Source organism: Gobio gobio (genome assembly GCF_949357685.1).
Source record: "Gobio gobio genome assembly, chromosome: 3".
NCBI classification, from domain to species: domain Eukaryota; kingdom Metazoa; phylum Chordata; class Actinopteri; order Cypriniformes; family Gobionidae; genus Gobio; species Gobio gobio.
In genome coordinates this window covers 62,075,191-62,101,174 of record NC_137099.1, presented here as the reverse complement: position 1 = coordinate 62,101,174, position 25,984 = coordinate 62,075,191, and the positions used below count along the sequence as shown (strand labels likewise).

The 25,984-nt window shown below is 41.6% G+C and overlaps 3 protein-coding genes across 3 annotated transcripts in view; 1 reads left to right on the top strand and 2 right to left on the bottom strand.

Annotated features, from left to right (window-relative positions):
• Positions 1–25,984, top strand: part of LOC307124221 (uncharacterized protein) — a gene marked incomplete at its 3' end in the record, with an annotated part of 717,433 nt that overhangs the window by 282,738 nt on the left and 408,711 nt on the right. The window lies entirely within an intron of this gene.
• On the bottom strand, positions 2,428–21,937 carry LOC307123245 (uncharacterized protein). Its single transcript, XM_079811706.1, has 3 exons — positions 21,898–21,937; positions 20,224–20,480; positions 2,428–2,618 (listed from the first exon to the last, which is right to left on the bottom strand). Exons 1-3 carry the CDS (start codon positions 21,904–21,906, stop codon positions 2,561–2,563), a joined length of 324 nt encoding a protein of 107 aa, XP_079667832.1. The 5' UTR covers positions 21,907–21,937; the 3' UTR covers positions 2,428–2,560.
• Positions 24,500–25,984, bottom strand: part of LOC307124223 (B-cell receptor CD22-like) — a gene marked incomplete at both ends in the record, with an annotated part of 61,249 nt that continues 59,764 nt past the window's right edge. The window contains 4 exons of the mRNA XM_079813272.1: positions 24,500–24,852; positions 24,941–25,198; positions 25,328–25,585; positions 25,715–25,972. Coding sequence (XP_079669398.1) covers positions 24,500–24,852; positions 24,941–25,198; positions 25,328–25,585; positions 25,715–25,972 — 1,127 coding nt within the window. The remainder of the gene's footprint in view (positions 24,853–24,940; positions 25,199–25,327; positions 25,586–25,714; positions 25,973–25,984) is intronic.

Here is a 25,984-nt window from a genome sequence, read left to right as displayed (position 1 = left end):
ACATCGGTTTGTTAAAGAGTTAAGGGGGTGTACACAATTGCTTTCTAGCTGTTCAAATATTCTTTTACATGAAAAAAGGGGTTGAACTTAAAGGGGTCGTAAATGGCATTGTTTTCTGTTTCCTTGGGTGCACTTATAATGTTACTGTGAATTATATATATATATATATATATATATATATATATATATATATATATATATATATATATATATATATATATATATATATATATAAATTGTCATAATTTAGAAATTAAAGGCATTTTTCCTACCCTGATTAAAGCCTCTGATTTGAACACTCTGTTTGAAGGGGTGTGTCTGTTGTAGTGTTATCTGATTAGTGAGATCGCTACTGAGTGAGCCACGCCCCTAAGCAGGGGGTTTGAGACTGTGGGTGTGTTCAATAAAGTTCAGTTACGTACCTGCTATGCTGTGTGATGAGTGCTGCTTCAGTTCATCCATGAACACAACATCTGTAAGACTTCAGTGTAAACGCCCACTGCTGTGATTGACTGCCAAGAGACTCCGTGTAAACGCCCACTGCTGTGATTGGCTGCCAAGAGACTCCGTGTAAACGCCCACTGCTGTGATTGGCTGCTGTGAGACTCCGTGTAAACGCCCACTGCTGTGATTGGCTGCCAATAGACTTCAGTGTAAACGCCCACTGCTGTGATTGGCTGCCAAGAGACTTCAGTGTAAACGCCCACTGCTGTGATTGGCTGCTGTGAGACTGTAAATGCCCACTGCTTTGATTGGATGCTGTGAGACTCAGTGTAAACGCCCACTGCTGTGATTGGATGCTGTGAGACTTCAGTGTAAATGCCTACTGTTGTGATTGGCTGCTGTGAGACTTGTAACTCGATTTCTGCACACTAACGAATGCTTTCATCATAACTAAGAGTGCAAACACAATGTAAATAAGAGATTTGTTGATTATTACGGGAGTTTTGGCGAGAGTCCAGAACTCAGTCACTGATAAACTCGCTATGTTTGATTGACAGCTACAGAAATTGTAAACAAAGAACATATGACTGTACATGAATCATTACATATCAGAAATCACTGGTCTCAGATCAGGCGTTAGAATTAGCACGGTTACTTACATGTTGTGGCATTACTGTTGAGTCCATAACGCAAAAATCAGTTTGCAAAGCCTGCAAGAGCCATTGTGACTGATTTACCAAAGAATGCACAGTGAAATGAAGCAAATACAAATAAATAATGCTCAACTAAGACATTCACATTAATGGAAATAAATAAGAAATTTCTAGCATTAGGATCCTTTTGGATGGTGATGTTATTTTTACTCCAGTGATCCTGTATCGCTCTTCTCTCCTCATCATCTCACTAACACGCCAGTGGGCGGGGCCAAAGCTGTGATGATGAACCGATCTATTACAGGCACATTCCACAACGAGTAAAGGGCCAGTGCAATAACACCAAGTAATTTAACAGACATTAAGTCATATTTGCCACTAGATGGAGCCAGAGGTTTCAATTACACATTCGGGCCCTGCCAGCACACCCATGTGGGGCCCAGATGTGTTGCACCTGGTTTTAAAAGAGATTCCGATGTTATTGTTTTATAAAAAAAAAATTATATTATGGTGATTAGTGTTTGCTTTAGTTTAGCAGTTGACCCTTACTATTTTACTGTTAGTTTTCTCTGACTGCTGTAATTATGAGTGTTATGGGACATGCCACAAATCCATGATGACATTATCATGTAAGCATGAATTGTGATATTATGTCATGGTAACAACCTGTTTCAAACACTACACCTTCTAGTTTCTACAACAGTGATACAATGAATTTGCGTTTTTTGAATCTCAAGGGGGTCTGTTGTTTTTACATGAATTTGAAACACATATTTCCCTCCACCTGGGGTATTTAGTTTCTGAAACTGTATTTACATTTTATTACCATTACCCACAATTTTATGGATAGTAACATTTTCCCTTTCTCCTCGCTGTCTGATTGATATCTGAAACAGACTGAATGTGGTTTCCTGTTTTCAGGAAGGAAAAACATTAGTTGGATGTCAGTGTAATTTGGAGATCTGTTTATGTCCCATCAATGAACAATAATTCACAAATCAACCACTAGAGGTCCTGCCAGTGCTGTGAATATAGTAAAGACACACACACTTGAATGGCTTGAAGGTTAATCAGGTTTATTGAAGCACTGGCCCTAGTTCTAAAAACATACAAGATAAAACACACAGAGGAAACTCTTTATAAAATACATTAATACATAACATAAAACACATTTGCATTTGAATATTGATAAGTCATGCAGATATCAGTTGTCTGATTTCTAATCTTACACCCCAAACTGAAAACCAAAAATACTGAATAACAACAGATTAAATTCAAACAATCTTAAAAAGAGTCAAGTTATTAAAAACAACAACAACAATTACACACACACACACACACACACACACACACACACACACACACACACACACACACACACACACACACACACACACACACACACACACACACACACACACACACACACACACACAGGCTTTGTGTTCTCTGGTCTCTATCAGTCATTTGACGCTGCTGTAGATCACTGATGCATCTTCCACAGTTTGATCAGCTGATCCCCTAAAAAACAGACAAACAGGAACACATCAGTGTTAGAGCTCAGATTATATGACATGTGCTGGTTAAGCTGGTGGTGGTTAAGAAAGTGCTGGTTAAGATAGTACTGGTTAAGTTGGTGCTGGTTAAGATAGTACTGGTTAAGTTGGTACTGGTTAAGATAGTACTGGTTAAGTTGGTGCTGGTTAAGATATACTGGTTAAGTTGGTGCTGGTTAAGATAGTACTGGTTAAGTTGGTGTTGGTTAAGATAGTGATGTTAAGTTGGTGCTGGTTAAGTTGGTGCTGGTTAAGATAGTGATGTTAAATTGGTGCTGGTTAAGATAGTGATGTTAAGTTGGTGCTGGTTAAGATAGTGATGTTAAGTTGGTGCTGGTTAAGTTGGTGCTGGTTAAGATAGTGCTGGTTAAGTTGGTGCTGGATAAGATAGTGCTGGTTAAGTTGGTGGATGTGGTTAAGATAGTGATGTTAAGTTGGTGCTGGTTAAGATAGTGATGGTTAAATTGGTGCTGGTTAAGTTAGTACTGGTTAACCCCTAGGAGTCTGAGCTGTTTTGGGGCCCTTTAGAAGTTTTGACATGCTCTTACATTAGTGCATTTTTCAGTTGCTTATAAACATATTAATGGCAAAGGTGTAATTACACTGTATTCAGCACAAACTGGGCTACCATAATATTAGATTAGATTAGATTCAACTTTATTGTCATTACACAAGTACAGGTACAAGGCAACGAAATGCAGTTTAGGTCTAACCAGAAGTGCAATAGCAGCAAGTGCAGGATATACAACAGTTGCATAAGTGCAGGACATGGATATGTACTGAGTATATAAATATGTATAAATAGAGAGATGGTTATTACTATAAATAGAACTGAATTTACAGGTGAATATGTACAGTGAATAAATATACAGATGGCTATTACTATAAACAGAATTTACAGGTGAATATGTACTATGAATATAATATACAGATGGCTATTACTATAAACAGAATTTTACAGATAGAGGTATACAATGATATGTTTGGCAAAGATGAGGAAAATAGCATTGGATTAAGGTAGTGAAATAAATTATGGACAGAAGTTATCCGAAAAAAGTGTAAAAGTGCAGTGGAAAGTGGTTGCATATTACAGTTAAAAGTACGGTGCAAAATGCAAATGTAAACAGTAGGTACTGTAAATAACAGTCGGCAGTGCAAATGAGCATAATCCGTTAAGGTATGGTAGTGCAAAATGCATAAGTGAACAGTTGTTACTGTAATAAACATTCGGTAGTGCAAATAACAAAGTGAAGGCAGATGTGAGGTAGGAGAGTTAGCAGTATATGAGGGAAGTGGATCAACGGGGGTTTGAGTTCAGTAAAGAGACAGCTTTGGGGAAAAAACTGTTCTTTAATCTGCTGGTCCTGGTCCGGAGGCACCTGAAACGCCTGCCGGAGGGCAGGAGAGAAAACAGTCTGTGGGCTGGGTGCGAGGAGTCCTTGAGGATGCTGCGAGCTCGATGCAGACAGCGTTTCCTCTGGATGTGCTCGATGGCAGGTAGTGGAGTCCCTGTGATGCGCTGGGCAGTTTTCACCACCCGCTGCAGTGCCTTGCGCTCCGCAATAGAGCAGCTCCCATGACATACTGCCACACAGTTGCCCAGGATGCTTTCTATTGCGCAGCGATAGAAGTTCACCAGGATAGCCGAGGAGAGCTGATTCTTCCTCAGTGTCCTCAGGAAGAAGAGGCGCTGGTGAGCCTTCTTGACCAGGCTGGAGGTGTTGGTCGTCCACAACATGTCCGCTGAGATGTGGATCCCCAGGAACTTGAAACTGGAGACACGCTCAACAGCCATTCCATTGATGTTGATGGTGTCATGTATGCCTCTTGACTCCTTCCTGAAGTCCACGATGAGCTCCTTCGTTTTGGTGGTGTTGAGGAGCAGGTTATTTTAAGTGCACCATGTGGCCAGGTGCTGGATCTCCTCCCTATAGGCAGTCTCATCGTTGTTGCTGATGAGACCAATCACCGTAGTGTCGTCCGCAAACTTGACGATGGAATTAGATCCATACACAGGCTTGCAGTCGGAGGTGAAGAGGGAGTAGAGAAACGGGCTTAGCACACAGCCCTGTGGTACACCAGTGTTAAGTGTGATGGATGTGGAGCAGGTGAGTCCTGATCGAACATTCTGGGGTCTGTCAGTTAGGAAGTCCAAAATCCAGTTACACATTAAAGTGTTGATGCCCAGGTCTCCAATTTTGGCTATTAACTTGGTTGGGATGACAGTGTTGAATGCTGAGCTGAAGTCAACAAACAGCATACGTGCGTAAGTGTTCTTATTGTCCAGGTGAGTGAGCACAGAGTGCAGTGCCATGGAAACGGCATCCTCTGTGCTCCTATTGCTGCGGTAGGCAAACTGGTGTGAGTCCAATGTGGATGGTAGAGAGTCTTTTAGGTGTTCCAGGACCAGCCGCTCAAAGCACTTCATAACGATGAGTGTGAGTGCTACAGGGCGGTAGTCATTAGGGCACCTCGGGCTAGAGTGTTTTGGCACTGGCACAATGGAAGTGCGTTTAAAGCATGATGGTACAGCTGCTTGGGCAAGAGACAGGTTGAAAATGTCTGTAAAAACCCCAGCGAGCTGCTCCGCACATGTCCTGAGAACACGACCAGGGATGTTGTCTGGTCCGGCAGCCTTGGGCGTGCTGATCCGGCTCAGTGCCTTGCAGACATCTGTGGAGGAGAGTGTGATTGGTGGGTCAGCTAAGGGTTTGAGCTTGGTGTCAGTTTCTCTGTTGTCTCTTTCAAAACGAGCATAAAAGTAATTTAGCTCATTCAGGAAGTTGACATCAGTGGCTGCGGGGGTGGAGTGGGTGGGTTTGTAGTCACAGATGGCCTGAATGCCCTGCCACATGCGTCGAGGGTCAGAGTTGGAAAAGTGTCCCCCTATCTTTAGCTTGTAGCCGTGCTTGGCCTTTTTGATCCCTCTCTTTAGGTTTGCTCTGGATGTGCTGTAGGCTTGTGCATCTCCTGATCTGAAGGCAGTATTGCGTGACTTCAACAGGAGTCGCACTTCCCTGTTCATCCATGGCTTCTGATTTGGGTATGTGTTGATCTGTTTCTGGGTTGTAACACTGTCAATGGTGGTATTTATATGATCCAATACAGAGGAGGTGTAGGAGTTAATTTCTGTGTGAGCACCACTGGTGGCTTGAGAAGCAAACACACTCCAGTCTGTGTGTAGAAACCTTTCCTGGAGTGTGGAATCTGCTCCGGCAGGCCACACCTTGATGGAGATAACCGACGTGGGTAAAGACATCTGTTTTCGACTCTTTCTCTGTGCGACTCCTCCGAGGCAAGGACTCCGGTAAGGCACCGAGTTATCTCCGTTTCTTGTCCTCTTCCACCTTCCTTTCCTCTCTCTAACCATGTGTATCGTCTCCATTCCCGTTATCTCTTAACCACATCCCACTATTACACGTAGACCTTCACGGCACCGTAACACTGCTAATCTACGTCCTGTTCCCTCCTCCGCTAATGCCCCTCCCTCTTTTTCTGTGGGGCTATGGAATTGTCAGTCAGCGGTCAACAAAAGTCAACAAAGGTCAACTTCATTCCAGCCTTTGCCACTCAATCCACTCTCAAAATCTTGGCCTTAACTGAGACTTGGGTCCGCCCAGAAGACTCAGCAACACCTGCTGCTCTTTCTAATAACTTCTCTTTCTCCCACACCCCTCGCCACACTGGGAGGGGTGGTGGCACGGGTCTTCTCATTTATAACAACTGGAAATACTCAACTCACACATCTCTTTGCAATAACAACACATTTGAATACCACGCTATTACGCTTCCGACTCCCTTTAAAATCCATATTGTGGTCATTTACTGCCCCCCTGGTCCATTGACCACCTTTGTTGATGAACTTGATGTTCTGCTGTCCTCATTCCCAGAGGATGGCACTCCACTCATAGTCCTTGGCGACTTCAACATTCACCTAGACAAATCTTATGCTTCATAATTCCACTCCCTCCTAGCATCATTCGATCTCAAACGCCTCATCACCTCACATACCCACAAATCTGGTAACCATCTGGACCTCATTTACACACGCAGCTGCTCTACAGACAACATTTTGGTCAAACCCCTACACATCTCAGATCATTTCTTCATCACATTCAATCTTCAACTCACTACTCATGCACCACCAGTTCCTCCACCAGTTACTTTCAGGCGAAACCTGCGCTCACTTTCTCCTTCTCATCTCGCCTCTGCTGTCTCATCCTCCCTTCTCTCATCCACACAATTCTCCTCTATGGATGTTAACACTGCAACTGACACTTTATGCTCCACTTTAACTTCTTGTCTAGACAGCATCTGCCCTCTTTCTTTTAGACCAGCACGAGCTACTCCCTCTAACCCGTGGTTATCTGATGTTATTCGCGAACACCGGACGATACTTAGGGCAGCAGAGAGAAAATGGCGTAAATCTAATCAGGTTTCAAAAGGGGCCACTCCACAGAGACTGCACTACTGTCGGTCACTGAAGCCCTGCGGATAGCTTAAAGCTGAGTCCAAATCATCAGTCCTCGTCCTGCTCAATCTGTCTGCTGCCTTTGACACGGTCAATCATCAGATTCTTCTGTCCACCCTCTCATCACTGGGCATCACAGGGACTCCACTCCTTTGGTTTGAGTCTTACCTCACAGGCAGGTCTTTCAAGGTTACCTGGAGAGGAGAGGAATCCCAAGCACATCAACTGACCACGGGGGTTCCTCAGGGCTCAGTGCTTGGGCCTCTCCTCTTCTCCATCTACACTACTTCATTGGGACCCATCATTCAGGCACATGGCTTCTCATATCACTGCTATGCTGATGACACTCAACTCTACCTTTCATTTCAACCAGACGACCCCACAGTAGCTGCACAAATCTCCAGCTGTCTGACTGACATCTCTGCATGGATGAGAAAACCTGTAGCTCAACCTGGCAAAGACTGAGTTTCTCATCTTCCCCGCCAGTCCCACTATACAACATGACTTCACCATCCAGGTTCATCCTTGATTTCCCCATCAAAGTCAGTCAGAAATCTTGGAGTAACATTTGATGATCAGTTGTCCTTCAGAGAACACATTTCTAAAATCGCGCGCTCATGCAGATTTGCGCTCCACAACATCAGGAAGATTAGACCGTTCCTAACAGAGCACGCAACACAGCTTCTTGTCCAAGACCTGGTTATTTTGAGACTTGACTACTGCAATGCGCTTCTGGCTGGACTCTCCTCTTGTGCGATCCAAACACTTCGAATGATCCAGAATGCAGCAGCATGTCTGGTCTTCAACGAGCCCAAAAGGACCCACATCACACCACTCTTCATCTCCCTGCACTGGCTACCACTCGCTGCTCGCATCTAGTTTAAGGCGCTGACGCTTGTCTACAGAGCCACCACGTGCTCAGCTCCTGCATACTTTGACTCCATTCTACAACTCCACACCCCAACCAGAAGCCTTCGCTCAGCTAAGGAGCGACGGCTTGTGGTACCATCACAGAGAGAAAAAAAATCCCTTTCCAGAACATTTTCATTCAACGTTCCAAGCTGGTGGAACGCTCTTCCCAACGCCATCCGAAACACAGAATCACTGACATCATTCAAAAGTCAACTAAAAACTCAGCTCTTCCGTGACTACTTAACCTCATAAAAAAAAACTTTCCTTTCCTCTTTATCCTCCTCTTTCCCTCCCTATTCTAGCCTGTGCTACACTGAGCAATGTACACGGACTCAGTATTTCATGCACTTGTTGCGCTTACTCGACTCTTCATGACCAATCGCTTCGTGTACCCCCAATAGGGTGACCACCATCAAACAAACCAAATGTGGGACAATTACTAAGTTTGTGTGGGACAATGTGGGACATGTTACCGACACTAAAACATAACCTGAAACTGTTACACAATGTCTATCTAACTTAATAAAAACATATGTATTCTGCCTTTCAGATGATAAAAATACTTTGTTCTTTAGTCCCTTCCAGAAAACACCATTACATCACAATGTAACATTGTACATGTCATTTAAATTCAACATCACTGAGCCCAAAGGCAGCAGGCAGCAGATCTGACCAAGTCCAATATTGAACAAATAAATTATAAAGCAACATGAAATTAGTTCATTGACAGTCTTATATATTATATTATATATTAAGAATATAACCAATTTACCGAATTATCCATTCGTAAATGGAACGAATCCGCTCCACATTTTGATTGACAGCCGTCACAACCTATAGCGACCGTGTTTACTCCTTTCTTTTCAACCATTGGATAGGATTTTAAAAACGGCTGTTGTTGTATTTGTGAAAGGCGGGATGTTACGTCTGACGAAGCGCTGTTATGTCTAGGTGAAAAACGATGCCGCAAAAAGAATAAATGAAACGCTTTCTTAAAAAGGCAAAAGAACGCATGCATGTTTTCTTAATATGATAATTAAAAACCAACAGACTGATGAAAATGCGGGACATTTTCTCAATATGCGGCGTGCGGGACAAGGGGTGAAAATGCTGTGCGGTACAACGCAAAGCGGGACGGTGGTCACCCTAACCCCCAAGTTGTAAGTCGCTTTGGATAAAAGCGTCTGCTAAATGCATAAATGTAAAATGTAAATGTAATAATAAGCTGCATAATGAATAAGCTTCAGGCACTAGATTTTAGGTTTACTAGATAAGTACAGTAACAAACAACAAAAAAGAGTTTTTACATAAAGCAAGCTAAATTATATGCCAAAACAAGAAACAAGATTGAAATCAGAAATGTGTTTGAAAGAAGTGTCATGCTAAAAAAAACAGTAATATTGTGACACTGAACCGAATTCAGTATTCAACAAATACAAATAACTGAATAATTGATAATGATGAATGTTATAAGTACAATATTTGGGATTTAAAACTAGGGATGTCCCGATCTGATCATGTGATCGGAAATCGGGCCCGATCACGTGGTTTGAGACTCGATCGGAATCGGACGTTAGCTCCTGATCAGGACTCGGATGTATATATGTACAGGGCTGGATTAACATAAGGGCTAGCTGGGGCTGAATCCCCAGGGCCCGAGCACAGAGGGGGCCTGTGATTGGCCGAGGAAATGATTGACAGTCGATCGGGAGAACCTAAACTTTTCTTTGAGCGCCGTTCGCCAAACCCCACCACCCTCCCACATATTACTCTCCACATATTACTCTCCACCCTCCCACATAAACCCCACCACCCTCCCACATATACGACTCTACTCTGCGCGACTCCACTCGAGCAAGGACACGACAAGGCTCTTGACTATAGCTTTCCTTCTACTTTGTCCACTTTGTGTTTTCATCTGTTTATTTCTCTAACCCCTATTCACTATGTGCTTCCAAATTGCTACCATTATCACATACACCCGTAAGTCACGCTCGTTACATTCTAGGCGACGCAATCCGAATAATCTGCAAAGTGTACCTATTTCCTCTGCTACATTAATGTCCATTCCAATTGGTCTGTGGAATTGCCAGTCTGCTGTAAACAAAGCAGACTTTATTCCATCTATTTCCGCTCATTCATGTCTCAGTCTCATGGCTCTAACTGAAACCTGGATCAAACCCGAAGACACTGCCACTCCTGCAGCTCTCTCAAATAATTTCACTTTTTCACACACCCCACGCCCGATTGGGAGGGGTGGAGGTACTGGTTTGCTCATCTCAAATGATTGGAAATTTGAGCCCATTCCTTCTCTATCTGGCAACTGCTCATTTGAATCACACTCAATCACTATCACTCACCCGGCTAAAATCCATGTTGTAGTTATTTATCGCCCTCCAGGTCAACTGGGGAACTTTTTGGAGGAGTTGGATATTTTACTCTCTCACTTCCCTGAGGATGGCACTCCTCTGGTACTGCTTGGTGACTTCAACATCCACCTGGATAAACCCCAGGCTGCTGACTTCACCACTCTTTTGACATCATTTGACCTTAAGCGAGTATCTACTACAGCTACTCACAAATCAGGTAACCATCTGGACCTGATCTACACACGCTGCTGCTCCACAGACAACACTTTAGTTACTCCACTGCACACCTCAGATCACTTTCTCATCACTCTTAACCTCATACTGACTCCGGACACAACACACACTCCTCCGCAGATCACCTTTCGGCGTAATCTACGCTTGCTCTCTCCCTCCCGTCTATCCACTATGGTTTCATCCTCACTCCCTCCACCTGCTCAGTTCTCAGCACTAGACACTAACAGTGCTACTGACACTCTTTGCTCCACTCTAACATCTTGCTTAGACAACCTCTGTCCCCTTACATCCAGGCCAGCCCGCACCACCCCCTCCGCCCCCTGGCTGTCCGATGTTCTTCGTGAACATCGCTCTGGACTCCGGGCGGCAGAGAGGAAGTGGCGCAAAACTAAAAACGCTACTGACCTAACCCTGTATCAGTCTCTTCTCGCTTCTTTCTCTACTAATGTCTCCACTGCTAAAACTACATTCTACCACAACAAAATCAACAACTGCTCCAACTCTCGTGCACTTTTCAAAACATTCTCCTCGCTCCTTTGTCCTCCTCCCCCCCCTCCCTCGTCAAACCTTACAGCTGATGACTTTGCATCATTCTTTACAAACAAAACCTCTTCCATCAGCAGCCAATTCTCTACACCACAAACCGACACGCACATCTCAACGACCATCACACCCACGCTTCCCTCCTTCTCTCTGCTCTCTGAAGCTGAAGTCTCCAAACTCATCCTTTCCAATCATCCCACTACATGTCCGCTTGATCCTATCCCCACTCACCTCCTTCAGGCCATTTCTTCTTCTGTTACTCCTGCACTCACTCACATTGTCAACACCTCTCTTCACACCGGGACTTTCCCCACAGCATTTAAGCTGGCTCGGGTAACCCCACTGCTTAAAAAACCCTCTCTAAACCCAGCACTTTTAGAAAACTACAGACCGGTATCCCTTCTACCTTTCATTGCAAAGACACTTGAGCGGGCTGTGTTTAATCAGCTCTCTACGTTTCTTGAACAGAACAATCTCTTGGACATCAACCAATCCGGTTTCAAAAGCGGCCACTCAACTGAAACTGCCCTGCTCTCAGTTACGGAGGCACTGAGACGGGCAAGAGCAGCCTCAAAATCCACAGTACTTATCTTACTGGATTTGTCTGCTGCTTTTGACACAGTTAATCACCAGATCCTCCTGGCAACTCTCATGAAGATGGGCATCTCAGGAACCGCTCTCCAGTGGTTCAAGTCTTACCTCTCAGGTAGGTCCTTCAGGGTGTCATGGAGAGGTGAAGTGTCTAAGTCACATCATCTAGCTACTGGAGTTCCCCAGGGCTCAGTGCTTGGACCACTTCTCTTCTCCATCTACATGTCATCACTGGGATCGGTCATTCAGAAACATGGCTTTTCCTATCACTGCTATGCTGACGACACTCAACTCTACTTCTCATTTCAACCTGATGATCCATCGGTTGGTGTTCGTATCGCTGCCTGCCTAACAGACATTTCAGCCTGGATGAAGGAACATCACCTGCAACTCAACCTTGCAAAGACAGAACTGCTTGTGGTCTCAGCCAACCCAGCACTTCACCCCAATCTCTCCATTCAGCTAGGTTCATCAACCATAACTCCGTCCAGGACAGCCAGGAACCTTGGGGTTGTGATTGATGATCAGCTAAAATTCACTGACCACATCACTGCAACAACCCGGTCCTGCAGATTTGCACTATTCAACATTAGGAAGTAGGGATGCACCGAATATTCGGCCACCGAAAATTTTCGGCCGAAAATGGCCCAAAAGTGCATTTTCGGTTTTCGGCCGAAATACTTTTATCACCGAAACAACACGGCCGAAATGTTGTGATGACGCAAACAGAAACCGCGACCTGCACGTGCTTGTCTGAAGCAGTATATTTGAGAAACACCCACGTCAGCTCCATGTACAAGCACAGACAGCCAGAGCTCATGTTCTCGATGAGAAGAGGAACAGACTTCACTGTGAGTTCCCACACAAACATCGATCAACATGTATCACGAAATTCAAACGATAAATGCCGTTTTGACGCTCTTTAATGTGGCATCACTGATCACATCACAGTTCAAGCCGCGGCGCGCGCGCGCGTGAACGCGATCATCTGTGAGCGCGATCGATCATCTCTTCCTTAAGAATAAACATGAATGAACATCTAAGGTATGTTGAGGATACATTAACACTTACTGTCACGTATCATATGTGGTGTAATCGCTCAATCAGTGTTTCAACAGCGAAAAGACGTCAATATAACTGCTTGTAAACTAGCCTAAACAATGTCATGCAACTTTAGCATCACATTTACCTCAGGCAGTCATTCAGTGTCCACAGAATTTTATTCACTAGAGTAAATCAACTCTTTCACTAAATATATGACCTATATTAGCCGTTATATTCATTATATTCTACTTAACCTGTTAATGATATCTTGATTATTTCCTGTATGTTTAAATAAACCTGTCATGAAAATGACAGACACTGTGTATAAATGATTATATTTCAACAACGAATTGGAGAAAAAACTATTTTATTATTAGATTATTAGTTATTGCAAAAACTGCCTTATGTGAAGTTTGCATGTTTGCGTACTATGTTATTTGAGTGTTGATTATTAGACCTAAAAATAAATAGCAACTGAATTTAGGCTAATAGTTTGGGCTCTGTTGTTAACCTTTAATATTAATGTGCAAGTAAGGGCTCCCTATATAGTTTACAGGAATATCTTCAATACACTTTTAGTTATAATTTAATTCATTTAAGAACAGATACTTTTTTTTCCCAGTAAACCAATAAAAATAAATAAAAAGTCATTTTGTAAAACTGCTGTACCGAACCGTCAGTTTTGTGTACCGTTACACCCCTATTCTACAGTTAACATATGGGCTATGGCAGTCTTTGCTTTGATACACTATTATGTTGAAGGCCTACAGAGAAAATAGTTTTATCTTTAAGCAGTTGCACTTGTTCTGAATGCACTTTCTTGTAGTAGTCCTACAGAGAAAAATTTAAAATGCACTAGACCTAAATGTACTTTGTTTTTATGAGAGAGCATTTAATTTTAAAATCTTTCTGTAGGCCTGTACATTATTATTTAATGCACAAATGAGTGGGGTCAAGTTAAACATTTTAGTTTGAATTTTATTTTATACTGTGCATTGTTGCAATGTGCTAAATAAATATTGGCATAATTTGTAATTGATTTATTCTTTGAAACTTTAATATTAATTTATGCAATTACAATGCCTTGATTTTAGTAAAGTTAGTAAACAGTCATAACCATAAATGCAATGGTACTAATAATTGGCATAATTTATTTCGGTGTTTCGGTTTTCGGTTTTCGGCCTTGGTTTCCTCTTTTTCGGTTTTCGGTTTCGGCCAAGAATTTTCATTTCGGTGCATCCCTATTAGGAAGGTTAGACCCTTCCTATCAGATCATGCCACACAACTACTGGTCCAAGCTCTCGTTCTCTCCAGACTGGACTACTGTAATGCTCTTCTTGCGGGCCTTCCGGCATGCACTACCAAACCCTTGCAACTGATCCAGAATGCAGCGGCGAGGTTGGTCTTTGGTGAGCCGAAGAGAGCACACGTCACGCCTCTCCTCATCAGTCTGCACTGGCTACCAATAGCCGCTCGCATTAAATTCAAGGCACTGGTGCTCGCCTTCAAAACATCCACTGGCTCTGCACCAATATACCTAAACTCGCTCGTTCAGACTTACACACCCTCCAGGAACTTGCGTTCTGCCAGTGAACGACGCCTTGTGGTGCCATACCAGAGAGGCATGAAATCGCTGTCACGGACCTTTTCCTGGACCGTTCCCACCTGGTGGAATGACCTGCCTATCTCAATTCGTGCGGCCGAGTCTGTAGCCATTTTCAAAAAACGTCTAAAGACACATCTTTTCCAGCAACATCTGACCGATCGAGAATAGCACTTATCATTCTATTCATTGTCTGTCTGTCTAATTTATTTAAAAAAAAAAAAATATTGTATACTTCTGTGCTAGACTAACTGAGACTTGTTACAGCACTTACATATTGCTGATATTATTGCCCTTCGACTGCTCTAGCTGCTTCTATTGCCCCCATTTGTAAGTCGCTTTGGATAAAAGCGTCTGCTAAATGACTAAATGTAAATGTAAATGTATTAAGTGCTGTTATTTACTCGAGTGCTGCAAATGCATGGGATTGGGAACAAGCATCAAAAGCCAGGTGAAGAAACAGCATTACCTGATTAAACCGCGAGAGCATCCAACAGACTCGAAACGCGAGAGCAGCTGGATCCTCTCACGCACACAGCGCTGACAAACTCGTTCAGCGATTTTGCTGCTCTATTGAAGTGATAACGAGTTACGAGCACCAGGCAGTCGCTTTATCCATTTGAATTTGATACAAGCGCAACATCATGTGTACAGTAAAGGCTCTGTGGTGAAACTAGCTGAACAAGACTGAATAGCTCCGACCATGTAAACTGAAGTGTTGAGGTAAACTATAGTGTAGCTGTCGTAGATAAAGTATTTTTTCTTTCTTAATATTTTGGTCACTTCTTGAATGTTTTGTTTTTTGTTTGTTTTAAATGTTGTAATTCATGAATACTTGTTTGAGAATTGTATATTCGTTTTGAATTATAGTTTGGCAATAGTGACACCTACAGGAGAAAATGAGTAACATGAGACGTACCAGTCATGTGTTTTGATAAGGGTGAACACGGAAAAAAACATGAGGTGTTGCGCACACGAATTGAGAGCTGCGAAGATTGAAAAGAGTGTTTGATAATAAGATGTCTCCTAATGTCTCCTGAATCCTGATTGGAAAGCACACGGTACGTTGTTTATATCTTGGTTATTGTTTGTTTATAATTTAAGGTACTATGTGTATTTATTTCAGTTTAATAAGCTATGGGCTTAATCGAACAACGTCATGGAAAAACAATTTCATCACGAATTTGATTGTAATTTTATTTATTTTCAGTTTTTTCACGGTGTCCATTTGATGTGTCTGATGTTGATTGTCCTGAAGACATTAAATATTGAAGACATCTAAGGCATCAGTTGAAGCGTGGTTTTTCTGGTCTGGAGAAAACATTCAGGAGCCGTTATATATAGGCTGCTACACGATGGCTGTAGCCAGATATGAGGTCTGAACCTCTGTATTTTTACGAGGTGTACATAATATAGTCATTTAGTAGACACTTTTATCCAAAGTGACTTACAAATGAGAGCAATAGAAGCAACTAGAACAGTCAAGGGCAACAAAGTGTTAATATGTGTTAAATGTAATAAATGTTGCAAAATAATTGCCTAATAGAGTATTAAGACTATCAGCCAGAGCTCAGCTTTAGGAGGGGAAGAGACAGGGCAAGAGAAGGAGACTAAAAGAAAGAGTGATGTAAATGAGGAGGCTTAATGAGAGAATGATGAAAAAAGGAGAGAGGAGGTATGATAATCTACTGCCCACTAACATATAGAAGTATATACTTATATTATAGAAGTATCGGATCGGGACTCGGTATCGGTAGATACTCAAAATCAAATGAGTCGGACTCAGACTCGAGGGCAAAAAAACCTGATCGGGACATCCCTATTTAAAGGGGCTATATGCGTTTTTCTGAAATTTAAACTCGCGACTGACACCTGTGGCCAAAAAATAGAACTGCTCTTATTTTCTGCTCGCTCTCGCAGCGGTGGTGACGTCACATCCGCAGACAGCGTGGGAAAAGACGACCCGCCAGAAAATAGGAAAAATAGGATACAGGCTTATAGGTGCACCCACTGTGAGTGGACAAGGTGTCAGTATGCTCATCAGGAGATGTTTGAGTCATAAATGGTAAAATAAAAAGGCTATTGTTATGTTTATTTTTGGGAAAAAGTTGCATCTAGCCCCTTTAAAACAACATGATGCAATGCAATTATGATTTTGAATAGTATTGGGTGAATTCATGTTGATTGGGACACTTTTCCCAGTCACTTCAATGGCAAACATTTTCTGAATCATTTGATTTTGTAAACTATCATACACACAATACTCAAATAACATTTAGAGCTTCAGTTCATTTATGAGACGCGTACAATGCATGATCACCAGCGCTGAGGCTATTGTCTGCTATATTGGTATCAAATATACCAATATATTTATTAAAACAGTCTGTTATATTATATCAAATATATTAAAACATTGATTCAAATTAAGACAATTTATACAAAACGAAATTCACTTTAAAAGAAAGAAATTGACTTTCTACAAAAAAAAAAAAAATCACTTTCTACAAAACAAAACTCCAGAATAATTTCTGACAAACTTTGATATTAAATAAAAAAAATAACATTATGGTATAATATTTAAACATCAATATGAAGCAAAATACGTTTGACTGGTACTATATTTATAGCATCTGAGCAGACATTTGCGAATAAAAGCTTTATTGATGTGACACTAGGCTCTTTAAAAATAAACACATCATAATCTTTTTCCCAGTCATTTCAATGGCAAACATGTTCGGAATCATTTGATTTTGTAAACGATCAGATACACACAATTCTCAAATATCATTTTGAGCTTCAGTTCCTTTATGAGACATGTGTGTATTTGTGTTTAATATTCACAGATGCTAACAGAATAAACTTAGCCTACCAAAATCAGCCCCTCTGGACAAAACATAAACAGCTTTCCATGAGGGAAACAATGTACCTGACGATATATCTGAACTATAGTGCTTCACTTGATCTGTTTGTACACAGTAAAATCCCCAGTGTTAAATCAACACTGCTCAGAGTGTATTTGGTCCCACTCTAGATAGTGTTAAAGTAACACTGAATCAGTGTTAAAGTTAATGAGATAATTAAGTGATGATTGACCATTAGTGATGACACCTGATGATAATGAGAAAAATCTTTGAAGAAAAGAGAAAAAAAGAAAAACACAAGAACTATGACTGACTATAAAGAAGACATTAAATCTCTGAAGATCTCAGCGGAGGAGGATTAAACAACTCCACAAACAGCATTACCAGCTTCACACATTACTAACCAGACTGACTTTATTCATGTCAGAAGTCTACAGAAGCTCTTACTGAGAATCAACAGATTTTTTGTTTGATTTTGTTTTGAAAATTGTTAGTTTTTAATGTGACCATCATGGTGATCAGTGTTTTCTTTAGTTGGGCAGTTTGATGACTTTTTAATGTTAGTGTTTTTTCTGGCTGCTGTAACTGAGTTTGCTATGGCAAGAAAAGCAAGAGAAACACAATCAGATGCTGTTGACTGCTCAATGATGATAAGAATATGATCATTGTGTAGTGACTTAAGTCATTGATTTAATGACTGAGTGTGAGCAATATACTGTTAACTTTTTTTTATTGTGATTCTAGAAGAGATCCAGCAGTGTTTTAATCAGAAAAGCTGAATTAGTTTGGAAAAAGATTTTACACTAATCGTTTCTAACTCCTGCGAGATTAACTCACACACAGACATCAAGAATCTGCCTATGAATCTCAACAATGGTGACATGCTTCATGCCTCAATGCATTCTGGGAGCCATAGATGAGTTTTGCGTGATGCACCCAGAATGCATTGCAGCATGTCACCATTGTTGAGATTCATAGGCTGATTCTTGATGTCTGTGTGTGAGTTAAACCAACGCTATCTCACAACCAATTCGTATGTATTTGTACGATGTGGCTAATTCGTACAAATTTGTACGACCTCACTCGTACGAATTTGTACGTTTTGTCTAATCCCCAGTGACGGTTAGGTTTAGGGGCGGGGTTTGAGGTAAGTCATTCGTACAAATACGTACGAATTTGGCAACTCGTCAAATACGTACGATTTAGCAAAAATCGTATGAATTCGTACGACTGAGGTCGTACAGATTCGTACGAATTAGCCACCTCGTAAAATATGTACGAATTGCCATGAGATCGGGTTGGTTAAACTCGTAGGAGTTAGAAGTGCTTATTGTGTGATGTGTTATTAAACCGGAGTACAAAATTTATGTACAAATTTTTTGATAATCGTTTAATTTGTCTGACGAAAACACTTCTAGATCTTCTACTGTAGAGTCACAAGGCTACTATAATCAATCTCTCTCAAGAGATCAGCAAATAAGGCACTATATGATGATAACAACTGTATCATATACAACAAGCATCAAGTTTCTCTTGTCGTTCGATCCGTACCAAGCAGTTACAGCAGCCAGAGAAAAATAATGTTTTAAAGTCAAGGGTCAAGATCCCAACTAAATCAAACACTGATCACCATAATGGTGACAACATTTATTTTCATTAAAACATCAACATCTAAACCTCAATAAGAGCTTCTGTAGTCGTCTGACAGAAATAAAGTCAATCTGGTTAGTAATGTGTGAAACTGGTAATGCTGTTTGTGGAGTTGTTTAATCCTCCTCTGCTGAGATCTTCAGAGATTTCATGTCTTCTTAATAGTCAGTCGTAGTTCTTGTGTTTTTCTTTTTTCTCTTTTCTTCAGTGATTTTGCTCATTATCATCAGCTGTCATCACTAATGGTCAATCATCACTTAATTAATCTCTTAGTTATCTCATTAACTTTAACACTGCTCCAGTGTTATTTTAACTCTCTGTGGAGTGGGACCAAATACACTCTGAGCAGTGTTGATTTAACACTGGGGATTTTGCTGTGTATGAGTTGATGTGTGGGCGTTGACACGGATCGCCTGTATTTTAATCTCAAAGAGCGCGTGCTCCTTGGGTGTGGCCCCATTAGCGGATAATGAGTCAGATAATGAGTCGACTGACATCTCCCACTTTTCACACAGATTATTTGTTTTACTTTTGATTTAATTTATTTAAAACCTGACATTTCAACGTTTCTTTAGACATACGTCTCATATTTGTGTGATAAGTTTTCACTAAGCTATAGGTCATTTTCTGAAGAGAATCAGATTAGACATCATTTACAGAGAGGCTGCAGATCGTGCATCATGTGTTTTCTTTAATTAGCAAAAAGCACAAAAATGTGTTTTTATTGTGACTGTACACACATTTTTTTTTAATTTAACAGATTATAATGATGTATAACACTTGCATGAATGATAAAAAACAACAGAGTTATTTGAGTCTCTTTGGCACTGATAAGAAATAAAGAGAGCTGATCTCGCCGGCGCGACCGCCGACTCGAGAGGGTTAAGCTGGTGCTGGTTAAATTGGTACTGGTTAAGCTGGTATTGGTTAAGCTGGTGCTGGTTAAACTAGTGCTGGTTAAGCTGGTACTGGTTAAGTTGGTTCTGGTTAAGCTGGTTCTGGTTAAGTTGGTACTGGTTAAGCTGGTATTGGTTAAGTTGGTGCTGGTTAAACTGGTGCTGGTTAAGCTGGTACTGGTTAAGCTGGTACTGGTTAAGTTGGTTCTGGTTAAGTTGGTACTGGTTAAGCTGGTATTGGTTAAGTTGGTACTGGTTAAGCTGGTACTGGTTAAGTTAGTACTGGTTAAGTTGGTGCTGGTTGAGATGGTGCTGGTTAAGATGGTGCTGGTTAAGTTGGTATTGGTTAAGCTGGTACTGGTTAAGTTGGTGCTGGTTAAGTTTTTTTTTTCTCACCTCACGGCAGCATCAGGCTGATGAACTCTTATATCATCATACAGACATTCATTCTCCTCTGCTCTCTTCATCTCTTCATTTCTGTGATGTTGGACAGTTGCGTACTGGATCTCCTCAGTATCACTGGATTCAGGAGTTTTTCCTCTGAATCTTCTGGGTTTCACACTGGCATACGGAGCGTCATTGTCTAAATCCAGTTCAGAAAGAGGCTCGTCATGGACTGAAACTCTCTGTGACACGCCAGAATAGAGATCATTCTGAAATACAAGAAAATAAATACACTCCTGATTTAAATGCTAATGATTAGACAACCAATTTACATCAAAATACATTGCAAATGTATCGGAAATTGGAATTAAACCATGGAAAAAATATGCTTCACATTGAGTTGATATGCATAGGTCTAAAGAGGAAAATATCAGTTTATAAACGTTTTTACTTCTGTTATTAAAGACTTTGATAAGGATGGTGTTACAGTTGGTCAGGCAGGCGAGGAAAACCAGGAAGCAGACTTCAAATCAAGATGGTTTTTATACAAAAGGAACAGAATGGCAAACAACACAGGTAACACAAACGAGAACGGACAAAGAGGGCAGAGGAGATTGTGACATTACCTCCCCCTCCCGGTAGATGCGTCCTCGCGCCTTAGATGTAACAACCGGGGAGGGAGGGGGGGGGGGGGGGGTTCAGACAGGTACAGAGGTCTCCAGGGCGGGTCAGGAGCCTCGGGCGGCCTTGGCGGATCAGGAGTCCCGGAGCCCCACCCACATGTGCCCCACCCACAGGCTTATAGGTTGGAGTGGCCCTGCGGTCTGGAACGGGCATGTGGAATGTTGGAGCAGGCCTGTGAAAGGCTGGAGTTGGCTCGTGGGCTGGAGCGGAATCCAGGAGACTAGAAGCGGGAACTTGGAGGCCTGGAGCTGAATCAAGGAGACTTGGAGCGGGTTTTCGGAAGCCTGGAGCGGAATCCAGGAGACTTGGGAAATGCTCGTGGAGACTAGGAGCGGATTCGTGGAGACTAGGAGTGGATTTGTGGAGACTAGGAGCAGGTTCTAGGAGACTAGGAGTGGGCTTGTGGAGACTTGGAGCGGCAGGATCGCTCCAAAAGTCAATTAGCCACCCGTCTTCCACTGGCTCTGGTGTAGCAGCAACCATTTTGGCCAGGGATACAGGCTCTGGCATGGGGGCGGCCATCTTGGCCAGGGACAAGGGTTGGGGTGCAGAGGTGGATGTCTTCGTGGATGGTTGGGACTATGGGACGGGCAGGACAGAACGGGGAGACCCACTGGGAGTGATATGTGGAGGGAGCTGCCGATAGTTGAACTGGCCAGGCTGCCTGTTCTTCTGAGGGGACCGGACAAGGATGACATCCTTCGCTTTGAACCTCCTCAATTTCAAAATTGGAACAATTTAAACACAGAATCAGATTAATTGTTTCTACAAGGAAGAAGGAACAGGCGGGTTCAATAAAGCGAATTGTATCCTCGTCCAGGCCCACCAGAAAACAGGAAAAATTGCAATCAAGTGTGAGACAGGGAGGATTCTGGGAAATGGAGTTCAGGACAGGCATGGATTGTGACAGTTGGTTTCACCACAATCCACACAGTTACAGTCATAAACACAGATAACGGCTGATCGATTCATGACTTGTAAAGTCATGTTTAGATGATTTACCTCTTTCATTCTGTAATCTTCAGTTTTAACACTCCTTCGTTTCCTCCTGTTATAATGACAGACATTAACAGCATATGGACAAATGTATTAAATCAAGAGAAAATATGATGCTGTTTTTAAAGATTACTAATAATCAAACACAAATGAGCCATGTTCTTCTACATCAGACCAAAAGTGAACTAATACAATCACTGCAGTTTTTTATTGCACTCACATTATAAACAGGATGATGATGCCCAGCCAGCACAGTCATGTAGGGCCCATATGGGCGTCACCTGGGCTGTCTAACTGGGGCCCAGCCAGTTTTGTCCTCAGTTTCCATGTAGGCCCCACATGGGCTAGCCCAGATGAACTGAACACTGCTCAGTGTGCACACTACAGGCTGTTAAATGTAACTGAATCAGTGTTGGAGTTAATGAGATAATTAAGTGATTAATAGAGTAAAGACTGAATATTACTGAAGACTCCTGATGACAACAAGCAGAATCACTGAAGGACAGAGAAACACAACAGACTTCAAACACAACTTCACAAACTCACAGACAGTGTGTGTTTGTCCAGAAATCATGAAAATAAAAGAAACTTAGCTCACACCTTTAGACACTTTAGACAACTTAGCATCTGTAATTCACACATCTTTGGATCGTGAGAGAATCGTGGGAATCAATCCAGGATCTTCTTGCTGTGAGGAGACAGTGTTTCCCACTGAGACACTGGTGCTGCCCTTATTCACAGACATAAGACACACTTTGACTATTTCTGTCAGACGTCTACAGAAGCTCTTACTGAGAATTAACAGAGCTTTAGATGTTGATGTTTATGTTTCATTTGAAGTCACCATTGTGGTGGGAAGCGTTTGCTTTAGTTGAGCTCTTGGTCCCTGTACTTGTGTTAGCTTTTCTTTGGATGTTATAACTGTGTGTGTGAAACACAATAGTTATGGCTGAAAAAGCAAAGATAAAGTGACTTCAGGTGTTGTCAGCTCCTTGTTGATGACTAAATCATCAGAAGTCTGGAATCCGATGTTGTGCTTTTGAGTTTTAGGTTCTTGTTCGGCAAATGATAATTTTTGTATATACTATAACCTTGAATCTGCTATATTGACACCAATAGCAATAAACAAATCACTCATCCTGAAAGATGAAAAAAAAGCAGGTGCACATTGTTTTGAGAAAATATTTCACATAGTCACACGCAGATATCAAGATTTTGCATATGATTCACAACAACGGTGACAATCAAGCATGAGCTTTGTACTTTGAAGCTACCCATCATGCATTGCAGCATGAAGTTTTTTTTTTATGATTGTCACCGTTGTTGTGAATCATATGCAAAATCTTGATGTCTGCGTGTGACTATGTGAAATATTTTCTCAAAACAATGTGCACATGCTGTTTTATCATCTTTCAGGATAAGTGATTATTTTATTGCTATTAGTCCCGATACAGTTGATTCACAAGGTTATAGTATATAAACAAATTATTTTTTGCCAGACAAGAACATAAAACTCAAAAGCACAACATAAGATTCTAGACTTCTGATGATTTAGTCATCAACAAGGAGCTGACAACACCTGAAGTCACTTTATTTTTGCTTTCTCAGCCATAACTATTGTGTTTCTCACACACAGTTACAGCAGCCAAAGAAAAGCTAGCTCAAGTACAGGGACCAAGAGACCAACTAAAGCAAACGCTTCCCACCACAATGGTGACTTCAAATGAAACATAAACATCAACATCTAAACCTCTGTTAATTCTCAGTAAGAGCTTCTGTAGACGTCTGACAGAAATAGTCAAAGTGTGTCTTATGTCTGTGATTAAGGGCAGCTCCAGTGTCTCAGTGGGAAACACTGTCTCCTCACAGCAAGAAGATCCTGGATTGAATCCCACGATTCTCTCACGATCCAAAGATGTGTGAATTACAGATGCTAAGTTGTCTAAAGTGTCTAAAGGTGTGAGCTAAGTTTCTTTTATTTTCATGATTTCTGGACAAACACACACTGTCTGTGAGTTGCTTTGCAATTACAAATGGAAAATATGTCCACAATTTGAACTAGTTTTTAACCTTGAGGTTCATGAACGTCTATATCGGACGTGCAGAACACGTCAAAAACAGACGTCATTAAAACTTTCATTCTGGCTCCTCAGTGGACGTCTTTTCAACAAACACCTTTGCTCAGTGGGAATTATCCATAAAAACTAAGATAACAGAAAGTCAATCTAATAGGTAAAAAGGGAAGCTGATAATGCTTTTGTTAAGTTGTGTCTGAAGTCTGTTGTGTTTCTCTGTCCTTCAGTGATTCTGCTTGTTATCATCAGGAGTCTTCAGTAATATTCAGATTACTCTATTAATCACTTAATTATCTCATTAACTCCAACACTGATTCAGTTACATTTAACAGCCTGTAGTGTGCACACTGAGCAGTGTTCAGTTCATCTGGGCTAGCCCATGTGGGGCCTACATGGAAACTGAGGACAAAACTGGCTGGGCCCCAGTTAGACAGCCCAGGTGACGCCCATATGGGCCCTACATGACTGTGCTGGCTGGGTGGAGATGATGAGGAAGATGAAGAATAATCCTCCAGATGCCGCTGTGATCACAATCACATTCCTACCAGCCCCATGATGAACTGAAAGAGGAAGATCCTCATGATTAACTCTCCAAACTGATGAATGATGTGAAGATACAGGAGTGTGTTAATAAAAGCTTCACCTGTGACAGTTACAGCGTCTGATCTCTGAGATCCATGTTGATTGTGAGCCTGACAGTAGAAGCGTCCACTCTGTAGTGCACTGAAACTCTGTCCAGATCCAACAGCTGAGGTTTCATTCTCCTTAAACCAGCTGAAGTTCAGAGCAGGAGGGTTTGAATCACTGCTGCAGCTCAGAGTCACTGAATCTCCCTCCACTATTACACCAGATCCGTTTATGGACACTGACACGTTCCTGGGTTGGTCTAAAAAGGACAAACATTTAAAATTCACATTAAATATTATAAATTGTGAATGTAGATGGGAACAATGTGCAGATGATCATTAACTCACACATGACGTTTAGAGTCACAGCATCAGAGTATTTCTCTCCATGTTCATTGATGGATCTGCACTTGTATTCTCCACTGTCAACAGAGCTGATCTTTGAGATGCTGTAGATTCTTCCAGATCTTACAAATGTTCCTCCTTTAAACCAGCTGAAGTTCAGAGCAGGAGGGTTTGAATCAGTGCTGCAGTTCAGAGTCACTGAATCTCCCTCCACTATTTCACCAGATGGACTGATGGACACTGAGACGCTCTTGGGTGGGTCTAAAAACAGTCATCAAACTTATTGTGACAATGATTATAAAACATTTTTTGTGCAACAAATTATTGATGAAAATCATTATAAACATGCTGAAATGTTCTATAGCATCTTGTGTTTTATATTGAACTCACACATGATGTTTAAAGTCACATTATCAGAGTATTTCTCTCCATGTTCATTGATGGACTTGCACTTGTATTCTCCACTGTCATCAGAGCTGGTCTTTGAGATCCTGTAGATTCTTCCAGATCTTACAAACGTTCCTCCTTTAAACCAACTGAAGTTCAGAGCAGGAGGGTTTGAATCACTGCTGCAGTTCAGAGTCACTGAATCTCCCTCCACTATTACACCAGATCCACTCATCAACACTGAGACGCTCTTTGGAGGATCTAAGAACAATCACCAAATTTATTATTACAAGGTTTATAAAAAAAATGTTGTGCAACAAATTATTGATGAAAATCATTATAAACATGCTTAAATGTTCTACAGCATCTTGTGTTTTATAATGAACTCACACATGACGTTTAGAGTCACAGCATCAGAGTATTTCTCTCCATGTTCATTGATGGTCTTGCACTTGTATTCTCCACTGTCATCAGAGCTGATCTTTGAGATGCTGTAGATTCTTCCAGATCTTACAATCGTTCTTCCTTTAAACCAGCTGAAGTTCAGAGCAGGAGGGTTTGAATCACTGCTGCAGTTCAGAGTCACTGAATCTCCCTCCACTATTACACCGGATGGACTGATGGACACTGAGACGCTCTTGGGTGGGTCTAAAAACAGTC